The 18,233-nt window shown below is 43.8% G+C and overlaps 1 protein-coding gene across 4 annotated transcripts in view; it reads right to left on the reverse strand.

Moving 5' to 3' along the window:
* MYO7A (myosin VIIA) overlaps positions 1-18,233 on the reverse strand; it is a 101,280-nt gene that overhangs the window by 54,786 nt on the left and 28,261 nt on the right. For 2 of the 4 annotated variants that reach the window (XM_027668944.1, XM_027668790.1), the window contains exons 3-5: positions 6,050-6,163; positions 4,876-5,028; positions 1,956-1,973 (exon numbers count right to left, since the gene is read on the reverse strand). In XM_027668944.1, coding sequence (XP_027524745.1) covers positions 1,956-1,973; positions 4,876-5,028; positions 6,050-6,163 — 285 coding nt within the window. The remainder of the gene's footprint in view (positions 1-1,955; positions 1,974-4,875; positions 5,029-6,049; positions 6,164-18,233) is intronic. The other 2 variants (XM_027669021.1, XM_027668868.1) reach the window with 1 other exon arrangement.

Here is an 18,233-nt window from a genome sequence, read left to right on the forward strand (position 1 = left end):
CATCTATCTAAAAAGTTAATGTCTAGAGCAGGTGAGTCAACAGGCCTCCACCTTGGGCTAACCAAGGGCCATGAAATGAAGGCTACTTTCACTCTGTGACTTCAGAGGAGCCAAGTCATCTTCTCTAGGTTAATTTTTCGCAACTAAAGCTACAAGACTAATCCTACCTTCCTTTCCTGGTGGAAACAGCTGTGAAAGTGCTCTCAGTGCTGCATACATTTTTTCAGGAAAAAAAAAAGTAATTTCAACACTAAAATAATCCTTATGGGTTTTTATCTGCATGGCCTAAAACCAGTTAGACTCTGGCACAAGGCAGCAAAGTGGCACAGGCAAGGATGTGTGTGAAAGAGAAAAAATTATTTGTTTGCCAACATCTACTGAACCAGCTCGCCACCAGCTCAGGCTTCCTGAAGGTAGCCAGTAGATGGCAATTGTGTCCCATAGTAGGGATGTCGAAAGCCATTAGGGACTCCTCACCTTCTAGTCTCACGCCAAAACAAGAGAGCAACTTCCTGTTAAGTCCCGGGTGAGGTTTGACTGTACAGTGGTGACTGAGAAAGGCACGTTACTCTTCTCTGTAGTAGGGGTTACACGCCAGTAAGGGAAAAGAGCACTTGGAGCTCAAGAACAATATTGGCACAGATCCAATGGGTAGAAATTGGCTGTGAAATCATGCAGACTGGACTTTAGAAGAAGACATCACCGAAAAAAGGGAGCAGAGAAGTCCCAGAGAAGCCTTCAAAGGGGACAGAGCAGGTAACCTTAGTGCTCAGAGAAGGTGTGAGCTCAATTTCTGAGTGGGATTATGATTCCAAGATCCCTGATGAAGATTCCCTTGAGTCCTGGCTGAGATACATGGAAGACTGGTTTTTTCTTCATAATTAATTACCAGGTTAATTTCAGGGACATTTCTCATCTTCCTTGAGCCTCTTTTCATAAAAGAATAACTCCTTGCAGAGGTCTCTGAAATCCCTGCATTTCAGTCACACTGGTCTGCCCTGCTCCGAATGCAGTCAGGGAGACTTTTAAAGGTGTTAACCATTAGTGACAGGAATGTTTTCTGGATGCTCTCACTGACCTTTCCCTTGTGATCCACAAAACACTTTGTCAGCATGAACTCTTGTACTATTGCTTGTTTTTGTAGGTCATTCCTAGTTGATAAATACTTGCAATTTGCCCAGTTCTCACAACTAACAGAATGCAAAACTTTGCCCACTCTGCTGATGTGGGGCTAAAGGGCACTTCCAAGGAAATATTATCTCCCTCGTTTCTATTGCTGGGGGATGGCAAAGCCCCTCTCTATTGGGAAAATAAAGCTTTACTGATAGCAGGGACTCTGCCATAACTGACCAGAGGAACCACATCCCAGAGCAAATTCATTACTGCCTGCATGACCTACATTTTAATTAGCCCCAAACAAATCCTTTCTGAGCCTGCTTCCCTCACTACCCAGAACACCATGGCTGTCTTCATCTGGATTGTTATGGGGTTAAAGCTCTACCAAACATTGCTGCATTAGAGAGAAGCAGCAGGCATTGGTTTCATCTCCAGATAAAGAGATTTAACCTTACTCATGAGTCCAAACTCCCCACCAGACTCTCTTGCTATTCAGCATAGTTCTCTTAGTGTATACAAGCCAAATTGAAGGCAACAAGCCCTTTTTGAAGTTTTTCTTATTTTGCTGCAGAAGTTTCTTTCCTTCAAGTTAAGGTCATTACTGAGAAGCTCTTAAAGCTTTAACCACATTCACGTGCTGGGGACCTTCCAGCTCTGAGAAGGTGTCACAACTTCGCCATGAGGGTCAAGCTCTGCACCAAAGTGGATGATGCTATCAGTGCATTTGTGAAGCAGCAGCAATGGTGGTGCAAAGTAAATGAGAAGGCCACGGTGGTGAATAGAAAAAAGTGGAAGGCATGACAGTGATTGCAAATGACAGTGCCAAGAGTCATACTTACCCTCCCGCCGCAGTTTGTCTTATGAGTAAAATGTGAGGGAGGAGAAAAAGGGAAATTATATTTTATTAAACAAAAACTACATCCTCCACAAAGCTAAGGACATGAGGAAACTAGAGGAACTGGAGTCCTACTGGAAAAGTCACCCTTTACTCAGTAGGCTCAGAAATCCTCTCAAGCAGTGAAACTTCACCATATTTAAGACAGAGAAAACTATACCACAGATTCAAACACCTCAGAAGACTGAGTATTCCTTACCCACTGGCATCTATATGGTACTTTGCAAAACTGCCATCAATATTTACCACATCCAACACATACCTACTCCTCCTAGTGCCATCACTCTTAACAGGTGAGAGCTAAAGTTGGGTTCCTGAGCCTCCAACTACACACACATAGACAGAGGAGATTTACGTGCCTTTCTATCAGAATAGATACAGAACTCTGTAATTTTGAGAGTGTTATTCTGATTTTGAGATTTGCACTAATTGCTGTGCTGTGCCCAGGTTCTTGTGCTGGCACTCTAAAGCCATTAGTGGTGTGGAGCAATCATAGTACAGTAACCCGGAACCTCTGTGATGCAAATGTGGGATGTGGTCATCCCTTAGGCAGTAGCTCTGCAGGACACAGGACACTGTCACTACGAGACCAGAAGAACTTGTAAAGAAACCGACATGCTTACTGAGTCACTTCAGCCCAAATCACCACCCACGCTTGCCTCCAGATTAGAAGCTGCCCTTTGCATCAGCCCTTATTAGTACGATGTTACCAAACAACGCTTTGCCTGGGGCATATTTGTGCTCATAATCTCCCTGTATGCCGGTGAATAGCTTGGTGAGGAAGCTCAGAGACAGAGTTTTTATGAAGGAGTTCAATGTATTCACAGGCAATATGATATAGCACACATGAGATTATATCTGAGTATCTCTGGTCACTTGCACTTGCCAGATGGCATGGGGACACCAGGAGAGACACATGGACACCACTGAATAAATAGCCAACATGATCCAAACTTCCTCAGAGAGAGTGGTAGGAATCCACTTTGTGCCACTGCAGGGTGCCCACAAGCAGCAGAAAAAAGTGCAATGCTCAATGGATAAATACATGTTTCCTGAATGAGCCAATCAGCTATAAATTATTGGCCATCTGTACTTCTTGGGTGAAATTCAGGTTGCTTGAATTCAGTTATCCACAAAAGTACTACACTTAACTTTGAAGATGGATGTGCTTGGAGCTGGAGGAAGTTGGACTGTAGATCTCCAACCTAAACTTTCCTTCCAACATAAACTTTCCTATGATATCCAAGCTCCAGACATCTGTAAAGCAACCACTTAATCTGACAGGCACTTCTGTTCACGTAGCTGAAAGGCAGACTTGTCTCTGTTTGCTCCATTGATATCTCTGGTGACTGCCATGGATGCTCAGTGCACACAGAGACAATACCTCAAGTATGAATTTGGGCTGCTAACTTGCTATTTTATCATTATAAATGGCTCTATCTCCCTAAAAACAGCTCCAGGGAGAAACTTAGTAAATCTAATGTGTGAATAATTTTCTGGTCATGCTTCTTTTTTTCTAAACTGACAATATAGGAGACTTAGATGTCATGCACAACAAATAAGGTGCCTGAGTGAGAGACAAATTTGGGGATCTCTGTTCTCCTCCAAGCTTTGGGGACTTAGGGGTGCTTTTTCAGCAGCTATGTCCTCTTCCTCTAGGATTTGACTCCATCTCTGAGGAGAGAGGAGTGTTTTCCAGAGTTGGGACAAGAAGCTCCTGATCATATGAACAGCCTGTGTAACCGTGGTGTCTTCTCCATTACTGCCCAGCTTAATCCAAAACCATCCTATCAAAAGGCACTGGGAATCAAGCAGAATAAGCAGACTCAATAAATAAAATCCTGGCCATGCTGTGTTAGCTTCTGCTACCTGGGAAGTCTGACTGTCTTGCATTTCCCTCTGGCCTGAAAATCTAGTAGTCTCTAGAGCCTTTTAAAAATTAGATACCCAGATGGTTTTGAAAAAACCTTCAAAGTAACAGCAGGCACTTACCTGAATATCTGAAAACTGTAGGATTTAAAAGCAATACCAAATTTTCCATATTTGCATAGGCTGTTTGAGTACATTAGCTAGCAGCAAACACAGCACACACTCCGAATTTCTGTCCAAAAAATGTGCGCAAGACAACACAGCATACAGCACACTGGTAAAACCAGCACAGAGACTTGAATGTTGATTCCTGTCCTGTTGGGGAGGTGGTCTTTGCAATGCTATCACAGAAAAGAGATGCAGTTCTGACTGGCTTCCTGTAAAACCCTCAATTTATGAATGTCTGGCTGGGTTGGCAAGGCTGCACTGGGTTCACCAGGCATGACATGACTGAGCTGACCTAAGGAAGGACACTGCTGTCCCCAGAGATCAGCTGTCCGGATCCCAGGCAACCCAGAGCAACAAGTCATAAACACGGATTGGAAAGATTTTTTAGAGCTGTTTTGGGAGTTTGCTTACTCGCTTGTTCCCAGTTATTTCAGGCATGCACCTCCTCAACCTTCTTCCACCTCTTCCACCTCCAGAAATAGTTGTCTTCACCCACTTAGGCTGAATGAGTTAATGGTTCCAGGGGAAAAGGCCTCAGTTGAACTGGCTATTCTATGTGCAGAAAGTTAATACACATCCCCAAAACTTCTACAGGGGCTGTACAGCCAGGTAACAGGGACTTTGCCCATTACCTAACCCATGCGGTCTTTCACTGGGGCATCCACAAGCTCTGCAATGTGTCCTCTAAAGTCAGAATCCCTCCACCACTTGCAACAAAGAGAATATAGAAACCCAGATGCTCAGTTCAATCAGAGTTTCTCCCTCATGGGTTCCCCAGTGCTAAGGAGAGCAGGGGGTGGAGTGCAGAACAAAAGGTGGACACTCACATAGATGAGGTGCTCCCGATAGCGGATCAGCAGGTTCCTGAGAATTCCTGCTTCATTCAGGTCCCCCAGGCGGATCATGTCCTCCACTCCATGGATGGAGGTGGGATGCATGGGTTTGATGTGGCTGGCATTCTGTGGGGAAATCCAGTGCTCCTGGGAAGAGAGCAAGGACAGAGAGAGATAAGTCAAATGAGAGACCACTGGGAAACAGCCCACCCCAAACAGAAGGACCAGATGGAAGAACATACATGGGAGAGCATCAGCACACATGCCACAGGTTCTATTCCTGGGGCAAGGCAGTCATTAGTTTGAAAGATTCATAACAGAAGAAGGAAAACATCTTTATATTGGAGTTTTATTGGAGCAGCAAGAGACATGAGACATGAGCCATCCTGGCAGGAGCCTCCTCCAGGGCAGTACGGTCATCCAGCACATTAGGGGAGTTTATAACAAATAGCAGATTTGTTTTTCCCTTCACAACTACATTTTCACATCACTTTGCCACAAAATACTGTCGAGAAGAGAGAAGATGATTTAGAAAAGGAGAGGGGGATGGTCAGGGGTGGTAAAATCACACTTTTATTGACAGAGTGTTGTTTAGACTAACCACTTCTAAAGGGCTTCAAAAGCCACTCCAAATTGTACACAAGGACCCTGCTAAACCAAATCTCTTTCTATTATCCTTGAAGGCAATGACAGCAGTTAAAATTATCTCAGTCAGAAAAAAACTAAAATTATGAAGGACAGAGAGCCACCTTCTGCTTGTGATATAGACCTTGCTCTAAAACAGCTACCATTGCAGAAAAATAGAGGTGAGAAATTGAAAGAAAACCAGTGTTTGGGCACATGTGGTATTGGTAGGAGGTTAGGAAGGACTGGATAACAGCACAAGAACAGCAGGTTGAGGTGGGTTTGTTCAAAGCACTATCTAAATGTATTTTGGGGGTTTCTGTTACCACTGTACTCTAGAAGCTTCTCAACATTGCACTCCCAGTACAGCCATAAAAGTAGGGACACAACACTACCTTGTTTTTACAAATAGAAAACTATGGCACAGGTGGCTTGGTAGGACACGTGATAAATCCATAACAAAGCCAATCAACACGGCCCTATGACCCCTGGCCTAGCCAGGCCATAGAGCTGTAGAAGAGTCATCATAACCCCTTGTACGTACATTGCCTTCGTCATCCACAACCTGGATCTGTCCAGAGTCACACAGTTTAACCACCGCTCCAATGGGAACATCGAATTCCCGTCCAGTTTTGAGGTCCATCCACACATAATCCCCCTGGAATCAAAGAGAAGATAGTTACACTCAGGGCTGGAGAAAGTTCAGCATCCCTTGGGATAGAAGTTGCTGACATTTGGTACTCAAATCATTAGTACAAGTCAAATTACTTGCTTTGCAAACCACAAACCACCCCTTTTCACATGTGCTCAGGAAAGCAGATGCTTTGGATGTGCCACTTGGGGCTATGGCTTAGTGGTGAACCCTGTGGTGCTGGGTTAATGGTTGGACTGATGATCTCAGAGGTCTTCTCCAACTTTTATGATTCTATGAAACGCACTACAAGGTATCAGCAGCAGGCCATGTCCACACAGCATACACCCCCTGCACTCTTTCTCTGTTTCTCAAGCTTCTGAGTGGTTATTGGTCATAGAATGCATCCAGCAGAAACAGGTTACAGGGCAGCGATACAGGCAGAAAAACGCACCCAGACAGAGGTTTTCCTCTGCGTAACATACAAACCTAAAAGTTCACATTTAGGAGATGGTTCTGAGCTCTGCTAAGCCCTATCTAGAGGCTTGTAGCACAATTCTTCCTTGCAGATAACCACTGTCAAATATACCTTGGAGACTGCTGAAAAGGGAATTACTAAAGATGAGTGAAGAACATAACCAGAGAGGCAGATATATGTACTCCTTCAGGAGTTCTCCCAGCTACAGTGATGTGTAGGTGGGATGTTTGCATTTAACACTTTTCAGTGGATTTTATCTACTGTGAGCATGTCCACTTGAGTCCTGAAGCTCTGCAAAGTTTCAGCATCCATAATCCCAAAGGAAGAATTTAGCTACAAAAAGTTGTGTCCTTTTACATGTTTCAAATGTTTCACCTCTTTCAGTTGAGACCTCTGTGTTTTCATTTTGGAAGACATAGCAAGCAGTTAACCCCTATCCACTTACCATGTCACTGGTGATCCTACAGACCTCTGTCAGTCCTGCTGGGCAGGGACTATCTGCTTATCAGCTCTGTGGAGATTAAATTACTCAAATGCAAAAAAAGCTTTTAAAGAAGCTGTTTTCCTCAATACAATAGCAAATTCTAAAATAACTCCAAACTAAAGCCCCAAGAAGGACCCACACTGAAACAAAGCAGAATTATTTTCCACCCCTATTCTCAATGTGAAGATGTACTAAAATTGGGAGCAATCTAGTTGCCAGGTGTGTTTGCATTCATGCAGCTGATCTTAATGTGTGAAGTTGTAGCCCCACTTAACACCACATTCCTGGGGACCAGCTCCACTTGTACCTATTAAGCACAATGCAAAATTTACCTTTTGAAGTCCTGAAAAACTGCTGGGAGAAGGAGAAGGGAAAACCAGGAGGTATCACTTTGCATGTGCTCTGATATAACCCCTTCCTGAGCATCCACTATCAATCATTTCTGTGGACAGACTATATTTATAGATTTGGTTTGACCCAAGGCTGCTGAACAACCTTCATCTTCACGCTGGGCAGTGGGAACTGGAGACATCACCATCCAAGTCATCATTCACTAAGACTTCTGAGAGATACTAACCTGTGAGTGCCACCAGGATGTAAGGTTACACTCAGGGACTCACACATGGAGAAACACTACACACTGGGCATCCCTAACCATTTTGTGGTAGACTCCACCCTGGTTTCCAGTAGGATATCAATACAGTCATCCTGCTTACATGGAGCTCAGGATCCAGTCCTTAGTTTGAGTTTTCATTTCGTTGGAGGGTTGTGCTACAGCTCTGTTATAAGTATCTTTATCCAGCTCATAAAAATATCATATTCATATCTTTTTCTCATTAGCTGTCTTATCTTCACTTCTCATAACTCAGTTAAAATGGGGAAAAGAAACAACTAATGAATGCACTGTCAGGAGTAGATACATTATAAATCCATTTATATTAATATTTATTTCTTAGCTTCTTTGATCCAACACTCTCAAACATTTCAGAGTGTTCAGCACTGTCATCCTCTCTGCATCACCGGGCAAATTCATGCACAGGGCGGGTAACTTGATCAAGGTGTCAGCAAGAGAAGAGCCGGGCTGCTCAGTCCCTGCTCATTAGAAAACCTTTCTGACACCTCAGCAGGTCTGTAAAAATTGCTCTTAATCAAGAAAACGTTAATTGTAATGCTGTTTTTTTAGAAAAAAAAATCTCTAATATTGAATATCTGTAAAAGCAGTCTACTTCGTATGTTCTGTTACCACACAGCTGAGATAAAAGGCACTCTGCTCTACCCAAGGTAAATTGATACTCTACCACTAAGACAACTTCTGTGCTTTGTCTACCTAATACACAGAACACCCGTCCCCACAAACTGCTTCGTTCTAAATCCATTAAAGTGCAGTTCTTAATACTGGTGAAAAAAGTCTTATGGGATGGGCTAAGCTGGTAAGGTCAGGAAGGTTGGGGGGGGTTAAAAAATAACATCACTTACTGAGAGTGCCGACCTATTTCCTTTTCTGACTTTAATCAATTTGACATAAACCCCATGGATGTCAGTTATATTCCTTCTCCTGATGCAATCACCTTCAGATCAGCTCCCTAAACAGCAGATATATAGGGGATTTCAGGGTAAATCAGGGTGATTCATGCATTTACCAGCTGGGGCAGACTGGCTTGTCAGTTGCATAACTTGTCTCATGCCTCAGTTATTTTTCAATACACATGACAGATTACTGGAGAAGTGAGAATACCAGCAGACCCTTTACAGTATCAACATGGTCCAACTCTTCCTCCTCAACTCGGCCACTGGATGCAAGTGCCCTTCCAAATGCTCTGGGGCAGACCCTCACGACCTCACAAGCTATGGGCAGTGACAACCAAATAGCAGCACAAGAGGAGGATACACCACCATGATGGGTGCACACACAGACCCACACAATTCACAAAGAGGATCTTTAGGAGGAACTTCCAAATGTGAAGAGGAAGAAGGTTCACTGCTGGGGAGCTACAATGCTTGATGGGGAGAAAGGAGACAGGTGAGAGAAGCTGGTGTAAGAAGTATAAGGATCCCATCAATAGCAAGACAGGTTTCAAAGTAGCCTGAAAGCTCCCAGCCATGCTCAGGGCTCAGGACCCCCTATCTTACCGCTAAAATGGTCGTGGGCTTCAGGACCTGGTTGACATTGCGGAGTAGTGTCCATTTGCCCTGGTCTTTCTCCTGATCTTCCACCACCTCAGGGCATGGCTGCATGAAAACGACTTTCTTCTTCTTCAACATCTCCAAAACTTAGCAGTGGTGTTTGTCCCTCTCTCTGCTTTCTACGTGTATTCCACCATGAATGCCAGAATCCTGTGGCTGGTTTGCTTTAGACCTGCAACATGACTATGCCTGCTGCTTGTGTGAATCACACCCTCTGATCTGATTCACAATATGGCTCTTGGTAAAGATCTTCTCCTAGGAGAAAAATTTCCACACGCCAGCCATGGTCCTCCACTGGCCAGCTGACATGCTCACTGTATATGAACAGCACTGCAGGAGTCTCAAAGCAAACTGAACAACTTTGCTTCTCTTCACTTAAATTCTTCCAGTCTCTCCAGTAAGGACTGATATTTGGTCAAGGACCTGAAGGACACTGCAACAACCCATTCTGGAAAAATGACTGCAGGATTAACAGGAAACTTCTTCCTTTCCTCGTGACTTGTCTCTGTTACCTTCCTTTCCTAGTGAAATAACCGTCTGCCAGCTTGAGGACTTTCAGCACAGAACACACTGGGATACTTATTAATCCACAAATGCAGTCAGTCCCCATGCAACACATGGCATTTAATTAACCTAATACCTTTACATACCAAATTAACCAAAGCACAGCGGGAACTCAAAACCAGAGGCCATCTGCATTTTCTCTAAACTGATCGCCTTGAGTAGATCCATAGCAACTGAATTTTAAATAATTCAGTGGAAGGTGTTCAGCACAGCACAGCCTCTGTGCCTATAGGTGAGAGATGTGGATGAGAACGGGCTGAACACAATGATCGTAAATATAATGAGTTCACACTGACTCTACACCAGGCTGCTCCACAGACCCACTTCTGCAATCTCTCCTTCTTTACAGGGTGACTGTTCTACTTGGGGCTAATCAGGACTGCTGGCCCAACCAGAACAGCACAAAGCATTTTACAGTCACCCCAGATTTTCTTTTTTCTTGTCCTATGTTAGATACAATTGAGATTTCTCATTTTTATCTAGGAAAGGCTTTTCTGCTCATTTAGAGAATTTCAGACCACTATAGCTGGGCCCTGATTTCTTCCATAAAACTTTTGAATCTAAATTGTTGTCATTTATACAGACCAGAGCAATGTAAGACTAGATAACGGTTCAGCTGCTAAGACATTCTCATTTATCAGTGTTTTAATGCAAAATTCTACTGATGACTTGATGACATGGGGTTTTGAATCCATTTGTCCAGGAAGAAGAGGACATAGGGACAGGGTTTATTGGTGGACCTGGCAGTGTTAGGTTAATGGTTGGGCTCAATGGTCTTAGATGTCTTTTCTAACCTTAATGATTGGATGTGGACTCCATATAGAATTCTGTGATTCCATATAATTGTAGGAAAGCTTTCTAGATGAAGGAAGGCTTCATAGGTCCCCTTGATGGGACACAATCACCAAGGACAACAGTAGATGATGGGTACATCGAACTCATACTGAGCTACTTCTGCTCATTCATGAACAGCAGTGACAACAGTGAGGAAATCCTTGCCCAAAGGGCAGGTGACGTTGTAGGTTTAAGCTGTATGACAAAGCCCTGAAAGAAAAAAGGTTATCATTCTTGTAGCTGTGCAGGTGAAGTAAGGAAGAGATCCAGTCTCATGGATAAGAAGCCAGGCAAAAGATTATCAAGATGGGTGCCTACCAAAGGAGCAAGAAAAATGTACATGAGATGTGATAGTAATGCAGGGAGAAGGAGACATAGAGTGAATGTAGCATGGGAGATGTCTACCTCCAGCATGCTGTAAATGACTGCAATTTTGCTCCCCTAGAAAGTAGAAGATAGTTGTCAAATCAAAGTTAAAAAACAATGGGAGGATGCATGTGGAAGGAAGGACTGAACAAATACATATAAAGGGACCCGTAGGATGGGGTCTTTATATTTGAGTGGGGTCCTATGGATGCTCTTTGCTCACCAGCACACACCTTCTCACTGCTGTGCCATGGAAATTGGAACACTGTGGGAGCAGCAGATCTGAGAGAGAGTAGCTGGAGTATTTATCTCACCTTGCACTGGAGCAGACAATACAATCATTGCTCAGCTACACCTTATGCCACATTTCTGAGGCTGTGTATCCCTGTATGCTGCCAAAGAGTAAGCTAAGGAACAGAGTCCTGGAATGTTTTACTCTAGGTTATCCTTGGAATAGGACCCAAAGAAGTGAGATGGGAGCCTGGAGGGCTGAATCTAGCCTCTGCAGTCCTATTACACAGGTGTGCTTATTTTTTACCTGACACTGGTAATTTGAAGATTTGAAGATCTGTAATTTCACACATTTCCACTACGTATTTTGTGCATTGCTCCTCTGCTAGCAGGAGATTTTCTGGGGACTCTTAGACAGAATCACACGTGTCAGCCAGAGACAGATAGCATTTGCAGTGAGGTCTGTCTGAATAGTCTGAGTGTGCTGCCTTCTGGAAACGGGAAACCTCATTCCTTGGAACCGATGATCCAGCTTGGAAAACAGTCTCTCTTCTCTATACATCAAGGGGCAGAGCAACAGCATTAAGCGTCCTATCAGCCTGCTTTTTCTGAGGGAACGTGCTATGCCTTATGCGGGAAACAAATAAACACACTTAGTACAATAAGGGGAGGGAGATGGTGGAGGAAAATAAACCTTTAGCTGGCTGTCAGCCCATCAGCAATACCATCCGGTTTAGATTACAGCTCCCTGGGGTAACATTAGACTCTTCACTGCAGAGATAGAAGTATGAGCCAGAAGAGCCATGCTGGACCCTGCTTTGATGATTTACTCACCTCTGCAGCAGCAGCCACAGCTGAGATCAAGGTCCTGCTGTGACACATCTTGTGCATATGCATAGTACCAGGGGTAAATGTTTATCCTAAGGAACTGAGGTGACGCAGGCAATAGGTTTATGCTGCTACTGAGACCCGAGCTCCCATTAAATGCTATCACAGTGGCATGGACCTCACTGCTGGAGAAAGAAGGGAGATTCCACCTGCAGGAAGTACCCTCACAGCAGGTGAACCACCTAATTTCATGAAAGCTTACTTTTCTTTACCCCAGTCTGTTTTTCAGTCCCAAAGAAAATACATCAGATACTGCCAGGGCTGAAGGAGTGTTCTTGAACCAGTTATTTTGCAGCTAGCACCGGAGAGCTAGGTTATTCAGTGAAACAAGTCAGGTGGGACTCAACTTGACCAGTGCCTGTGTTCACCTCTGAGCTAGACATGCAGACCTTTGCTAGATGATCATCCCTTTTAAATGAAATATCCTATCCTATCCTATATTCAAGGGAAAAAAAAGAGACACCTCTGCATAAAGAAGGTAATCAAACTAGGTCAGATGATGCTAACCTAAAAGAGTGTGTGAAGAGGACAGTTTGGAGGTACAAAACCGCAGCACATATGTCCAAAGCTAGCTAAGGTGGCTCCTACCCTTTGCATGGATACTGAAAGACTCTAAGGGTTGATACTCAGGTAAATTGCTGAAGGATATGTAAAAATTGGTGGTTAGCAGAGGCTGCCTGTGGACTCAGGCCAGCAGTGCTCCACTGATTACTCCCTGCAGTGCTAAACTTACTTTTCTAAAATAAGAAGGATGGTACCCCGCAGAATTGATGCAGTGCATTGATGCACAGTGTGTGCTAAATATTATCTGTGGGCCATATCTCTGATAAGTGACGTAAAATAATCTAACCCGTTCAGGCATTTTTGGTTTTTTTTTTTTTTTTTTTCTTATAGAAACAGGTACAATCACATGTCCAGGTCTCCAGAGCTTAGTCCTTTACTCCCTTACTGCTCGTTTTTGAAGCAGAAGATCCTTAGTGCACACAGACACCAGTGCAAACATTGGCATTCCCCCAGCTCCAAGATTCAACGTGATTTGGAGAGCAGACTGCAGCTTATTATGCCAGTTCAGACTTTCAACGGCTACCTGAATCCTTCAGGCAGTAGAATGTCTGTGCTCTACTAAAAACACATATCATCACCTCTAGGTATCACCTTTCTGATTCAGTTCAGCTCTCAATTACATGGATGTACCCTACTCAGTTTAATGGAGCTTCTCCTGGATTCACATCTGCACAACTCAAGGGAGAATCAGGACTGCTCATCTCTATTCTTTGCACACATCTTTGGTTGTGCATTTGACACCATCATCATGAAAAGGTGAAAAAGGAAGAAAAAGCTTGAATCTCTACTTAATAACAAATAATAACATAGAGGAGAAGCACACATGCTGGTAGATGGTAATCCTAATAATTTTTCTGTTCTATAAATAAATAAGATTCTTTTCATAATTTCTTATAGCACATCAGGCAGCAGCTGTCAGCCATGGTAACATGCTACACACAAAAGCTTCCTGAAGCAAAGGAAGAGATGCAAGAGGAGTTGTTAAATAATTCAATAATCAATGCACCACTCACTCACCCTGTAACTTTGATACTGATAGTAGGGAAAAAAATCTCCCACAAACGTGGCACATGTCCCAACATTTTCTCATTTAGTGCTGAGAGATAGTCAAAGACTCTGTGAGAAAAAATGATGGATTTAATCAGATTTACAGGGGCACAATCCAGTGGTGTAACAAGGCTCAGCTCGCACTGAAGCCTGACCTCTTCCCTGGCCTTTGGCAAGGAGCCTGTTGTTGACTGTTTGGGACCTCTTGGCTCAGGAGTGGATTTTAAGCATGCAGACAAACATGGAAATAGAAGATTTAATCTGTGACTCCTATGGCATTACTGTCATGGGTGAAGTGGAGAATCCAGTAATCTGTTGATGCTACAAGCAGATTAGGCTGTCTCTGGGTGTCACCCACCCAAATGCCGTGCCAGAGCCCTGCATATCAGGTCTCACACAAAAAGCTGATGGACACTGCGGGAGATGTGATTGAAAAATCTTCTAAAATGCAGAAGTGGAACAGGAAATGAAGACTGAGCCTTTTAGCCCTGTGGCTCGGTCCTGTCCTAAATGCAGAGGGAAGAAATCCAAAGGAGGATAATAGAGCAATCATAAGAAGTACAAATCTGGAAAACCAGATTGAGGGAAAATAAAGCCAGGAGGAATCGGGGGGGAGCGCTTTAGGATGGGAGCATGTAATTCCATACTATTAGATCAAGATATATTCCTTCAGGCCCTAGGAGTAGAGAGGTTGCCCTGGTATCACACTGGGAGCTTGCAGATCTGCTCTAAATCTGCCAGCAACAGTCACCCCTTCTCCCCAGACAAACAAGGATTCAGCTAAAGGCTCCGAAGTTTGCAATGGCAGGTACGATGGAAACCCCTTGCCCTTACACACCCAGAATTAAAGATTTTGGACATTTTCCTATAAATGAACGTTGCTCTGTATTGCAAGCTTTAGGAAGAGAGGACTAAGGGAACGCCATCTCCTTCTCTAAGCATTGTTTGGGAGGGATGCTGGCTCCAACAGGTCTCTGTGGTTGGACAATACAGCTCAGCTGTCTGTTCCCATCCCTTTGATGATACCAAACTCTGTTGTGTGCCTTAAGGACAGCATGTTATCCAGAGGGACCTGGACAAGCTCAAGGAGTGGGCCCAAGAGAACTTCATGAGGTTCAACAAGGCCGAGTGCAAGGTCCTGCACCTGGGTCAGGGTAAGCCCCAGTGCCCATATATGCTGGGGGATAAAAGGATTGAAAGCAACCCTGAGGATAAAGACATGGTGGATGAAAATCTGGACATGAGTGGGTGATGTGTGCTGGCAGCCCAGAAAGTCAACTGTACCCCAGGCTGCATCACCAGCAGTGTGGTCAGCAGGCTGAGGGAGAGGATTCTGTCCCCCCATGTCCTCTCTGGTGAGACCCCATCTGCTCTGGGGCTCCCAGTATAAGAAAGACCTGTAGGAGCGAACCCCGAGGAGGCCATGAAGATGCTCAGAGCACTTGAGCACCTCTACTGTGAAGACAGGCTGAGAGAGTTGGGGTTGTTCAGCCTGGAGAAGAAAAGGTTCTGGGAAGACCTTAGAGTCCCTTCCAGCACCTAAAGAGGATCCAAGGGAAAGCTGGAAAGGGACTTTTGACAATGGCATGTAGTGACAGGACAAGGGGAACACCTTCAAGCTGAAGTAGGGTTGATTTAGGTTACAAGACAGCTGGGGACAAACTTTTTTGCAGGAAAAAGGGATAATGGTTATAAACTAAATGAGTTTTAGATTAGATATTAGGAAGAAGTTTTTTTATGATGAGAGTGATGAAACACTGGCACAGGTTGCCCAGAGAGATAGTAGGTGCTTCATCCCTGGAAACACTCAAGATCAGGTTCTGAGCAACCTGATCCAGTTGAAGATGTCCCTGCTCATTGCAGGGGGATTGGACCTGGTGGTCTTTAAAGGATCTGTGATTCTTTCTTTGATTTGATCCTCTGGTGAACTAGCTCAGGGAATTAACACAGCAGCAACATTTTCACGTGTTTCTGCAAAGTGTTTTACTGGCTTAGTCCCTCAACTGGCTTACAATGTAAACAGCAAAGCCCCAGTGCTGGAGCAGGGAGAGCAGCAAGAACACTAAGACAGGTTGTCCTCAGGACAACTGGCCTCCAGAGCTGGTAGACAGAGAGAGGAACACAGCAGTGTTGGATCAAGGGTTGGACTTGATGATCTCAGAGGTCTTTTCTGACTCAGCTTATTCTATGATTCTATGATTCTGTGATTCTATGAACACAGAGCTGGCAACATGCCCAGGGGAGTGGAGTTGCTGCCTGCACAGGTATCTGCTGTGGCATCACTGAGTGGAGCTGATGGAGGCTCTGCCTCACTTACGGATGAGCTTTATTCCCTGGGTGAAGGCAAAGAACTGTTTGATTTCATTCATGAAAGCAGAATCCCAGCTGATGAGCACGAGAGCTACAGAACTAGGTAACGGAGGCAAATAGGTACATCTACCCAATATTTTTCTGCCTCTGAAGCAAACAGTGTTTTCAAGATCACAATGGTTCACAGAAAGGACACAGTTTGAATTATACTGTACAGTACTGATGAAGGGGAAAAATGGAAAAAAAAAAAAGACGATACACAGAAATGTAAATTGGAAGGGATGTTTGTCATCCTGGCTCATGCAGGCTGTTGAAAGAAGACTAAAAACCACCACAAGAATTCAACTGTTTTAGCTAATTTTATTCCTTGGGAAACAAAGAGTCTTTTTCCACTATCTGCGATAAAAGCATCTTTTATTTTTTGCATGCAACCTGTCAGATTCTCTTTCAGAGTTCAGCTTCATCTTCCATGCTCTGGAAAGATGCTTGCTACTTAATTTCTTTATTTTTGGTTCTTCTTCCCTCCTCCCTGACTTTTTACATACTCACTGAGACCTAATCTGCAATTAGTTCCTGTGTACTAAATAGAGGTGGGACTATTGCAATCTACACAGCTATTCCTGCATAAACAGAGATGTAGACTTAGTGCAAAGAAGTGCTTAATCCTAGTACAAATATATTATTTTCCCATGTAGTAGTAGTCTTACTCATGTAAATGCAATTTTCCCAGCAGAAGTATGTCTGTGCTAAGAGTCTGCATTAGCCAAAGTCACACTGACATGTCTAGACAAGTCCCACTACTTAAAAAGCATGTCTCATCTTTGAAAATATTGAATGAAAGGGGAGTAATGCTGTTTTTCCTACTGCCACATCAGATTGGAGCAGATCTGCCCTTTTTACATACTACCTTTGTGTATACACTGAGAGTTATGTGGGTTACTGAGGAGAGTGAGGGAGTCTGGAGGAAGGTCAGTTTGCAGCTCAGTCAACAGCATCTTGAGGGCGTTTGTGATATGACTGCTGAAGGGAGAAGTGGACTTCTTCAGAGATGTGTTTGAAAAGCCATCCCCAAGAGGAATGGATGGCAGGAGAAAGCATAATTGAAAATAAACAAATCATACTGGCTATTCGTGACGCAATTCAAAACATGTCAGTATTGGTTTCTGTTCCTTAGGTACTAGCCACAAGGGTGCAGAGATGCTGCAATGCAAGTAGCATCCTTCTGAAAGGAGAAAAGATACTCCAAGATGTAAAAAACCTTGGATTTGGGATTGTTCAGTCTTTCAGTATCTAAAGGGGCTACAAGAGAGCTGGAAAGGGACTTTTGACAAGGGAATGTAGGGATAGAACAAAGGGGAATGGCTTTAAACCAACAGAGGGCAGGTTTAGATTAGGTATTAGGCAGAAATTCTTGACTGTGAGGATGATGAGGAACTAGAACAGGTTGCCCAGAGAAGTTGTGGCTCCCCCATCACCAGAATTGCTCACAGCCAGGTTGGATGGGGCTTTGGGCAACCTGAGCTAGTGGAAATTGTCCCTGCCCATGACAGGGGGGCTGGAATGAGGTAATCTTTATGGTCCCCTTCCAACACAAACCATTCTATGATATTATGATTCTGTGAAAAAAATTGAAGAAAACTAAACACATGGATGTTTTTCATCATGAAATGAATAACAAAAAGAATCATATTAGTTTTATTAAAACCCAGAAAAATAATCTATATTTCATTGCTTGCTTCATGGTTTTGAAGATTCCAAAGCTGGATCCATACAAGACCACCTCGAAATGGAAACTCATATCAGGTTGCTAATTGCAACCATTTGCCTGGATTCTTCAAGCCCTTCTGCCTTGGGAAAACTTTGGAAAACTTCCCAAATTGCTGGTGGTGGGTCCCTCTGAGGGAGAAGGTAGACCAGCTGCAGAGCTGCGCAGCACAATACCAGCCCCATCTGCTGTAACTCTCTGGAATTACCAAATGCACCGAGAGATTTGTTTCCAATGATTTCGCCATGGGTTTTAAGTAAACTTTGATGCTAACAGTATGTGAAATTCCAGAAGGCTTTGGAATAACATAGGGACAACAGACGACAACCACGTTAATTAAGGACCTGAAGGAACCAGGCGGCAAGTCCAGTTAGACAAACCC

Source organism: Corapipo altera, unplaced genomic scaffold (assembly GCF_003945725.1).
Source record: "Corapipo altera isolate COAL_440 unplaced genomic scaffold, ASM394572v1 0, whole genome shotgun sequence".
Taxonomy (NCBI): domain Eukaryota; kingdom Metazoa; phylum Chordata; class Aves; order Passeriformes; family Pipridae; genus Corapipo; species Corapipo altera.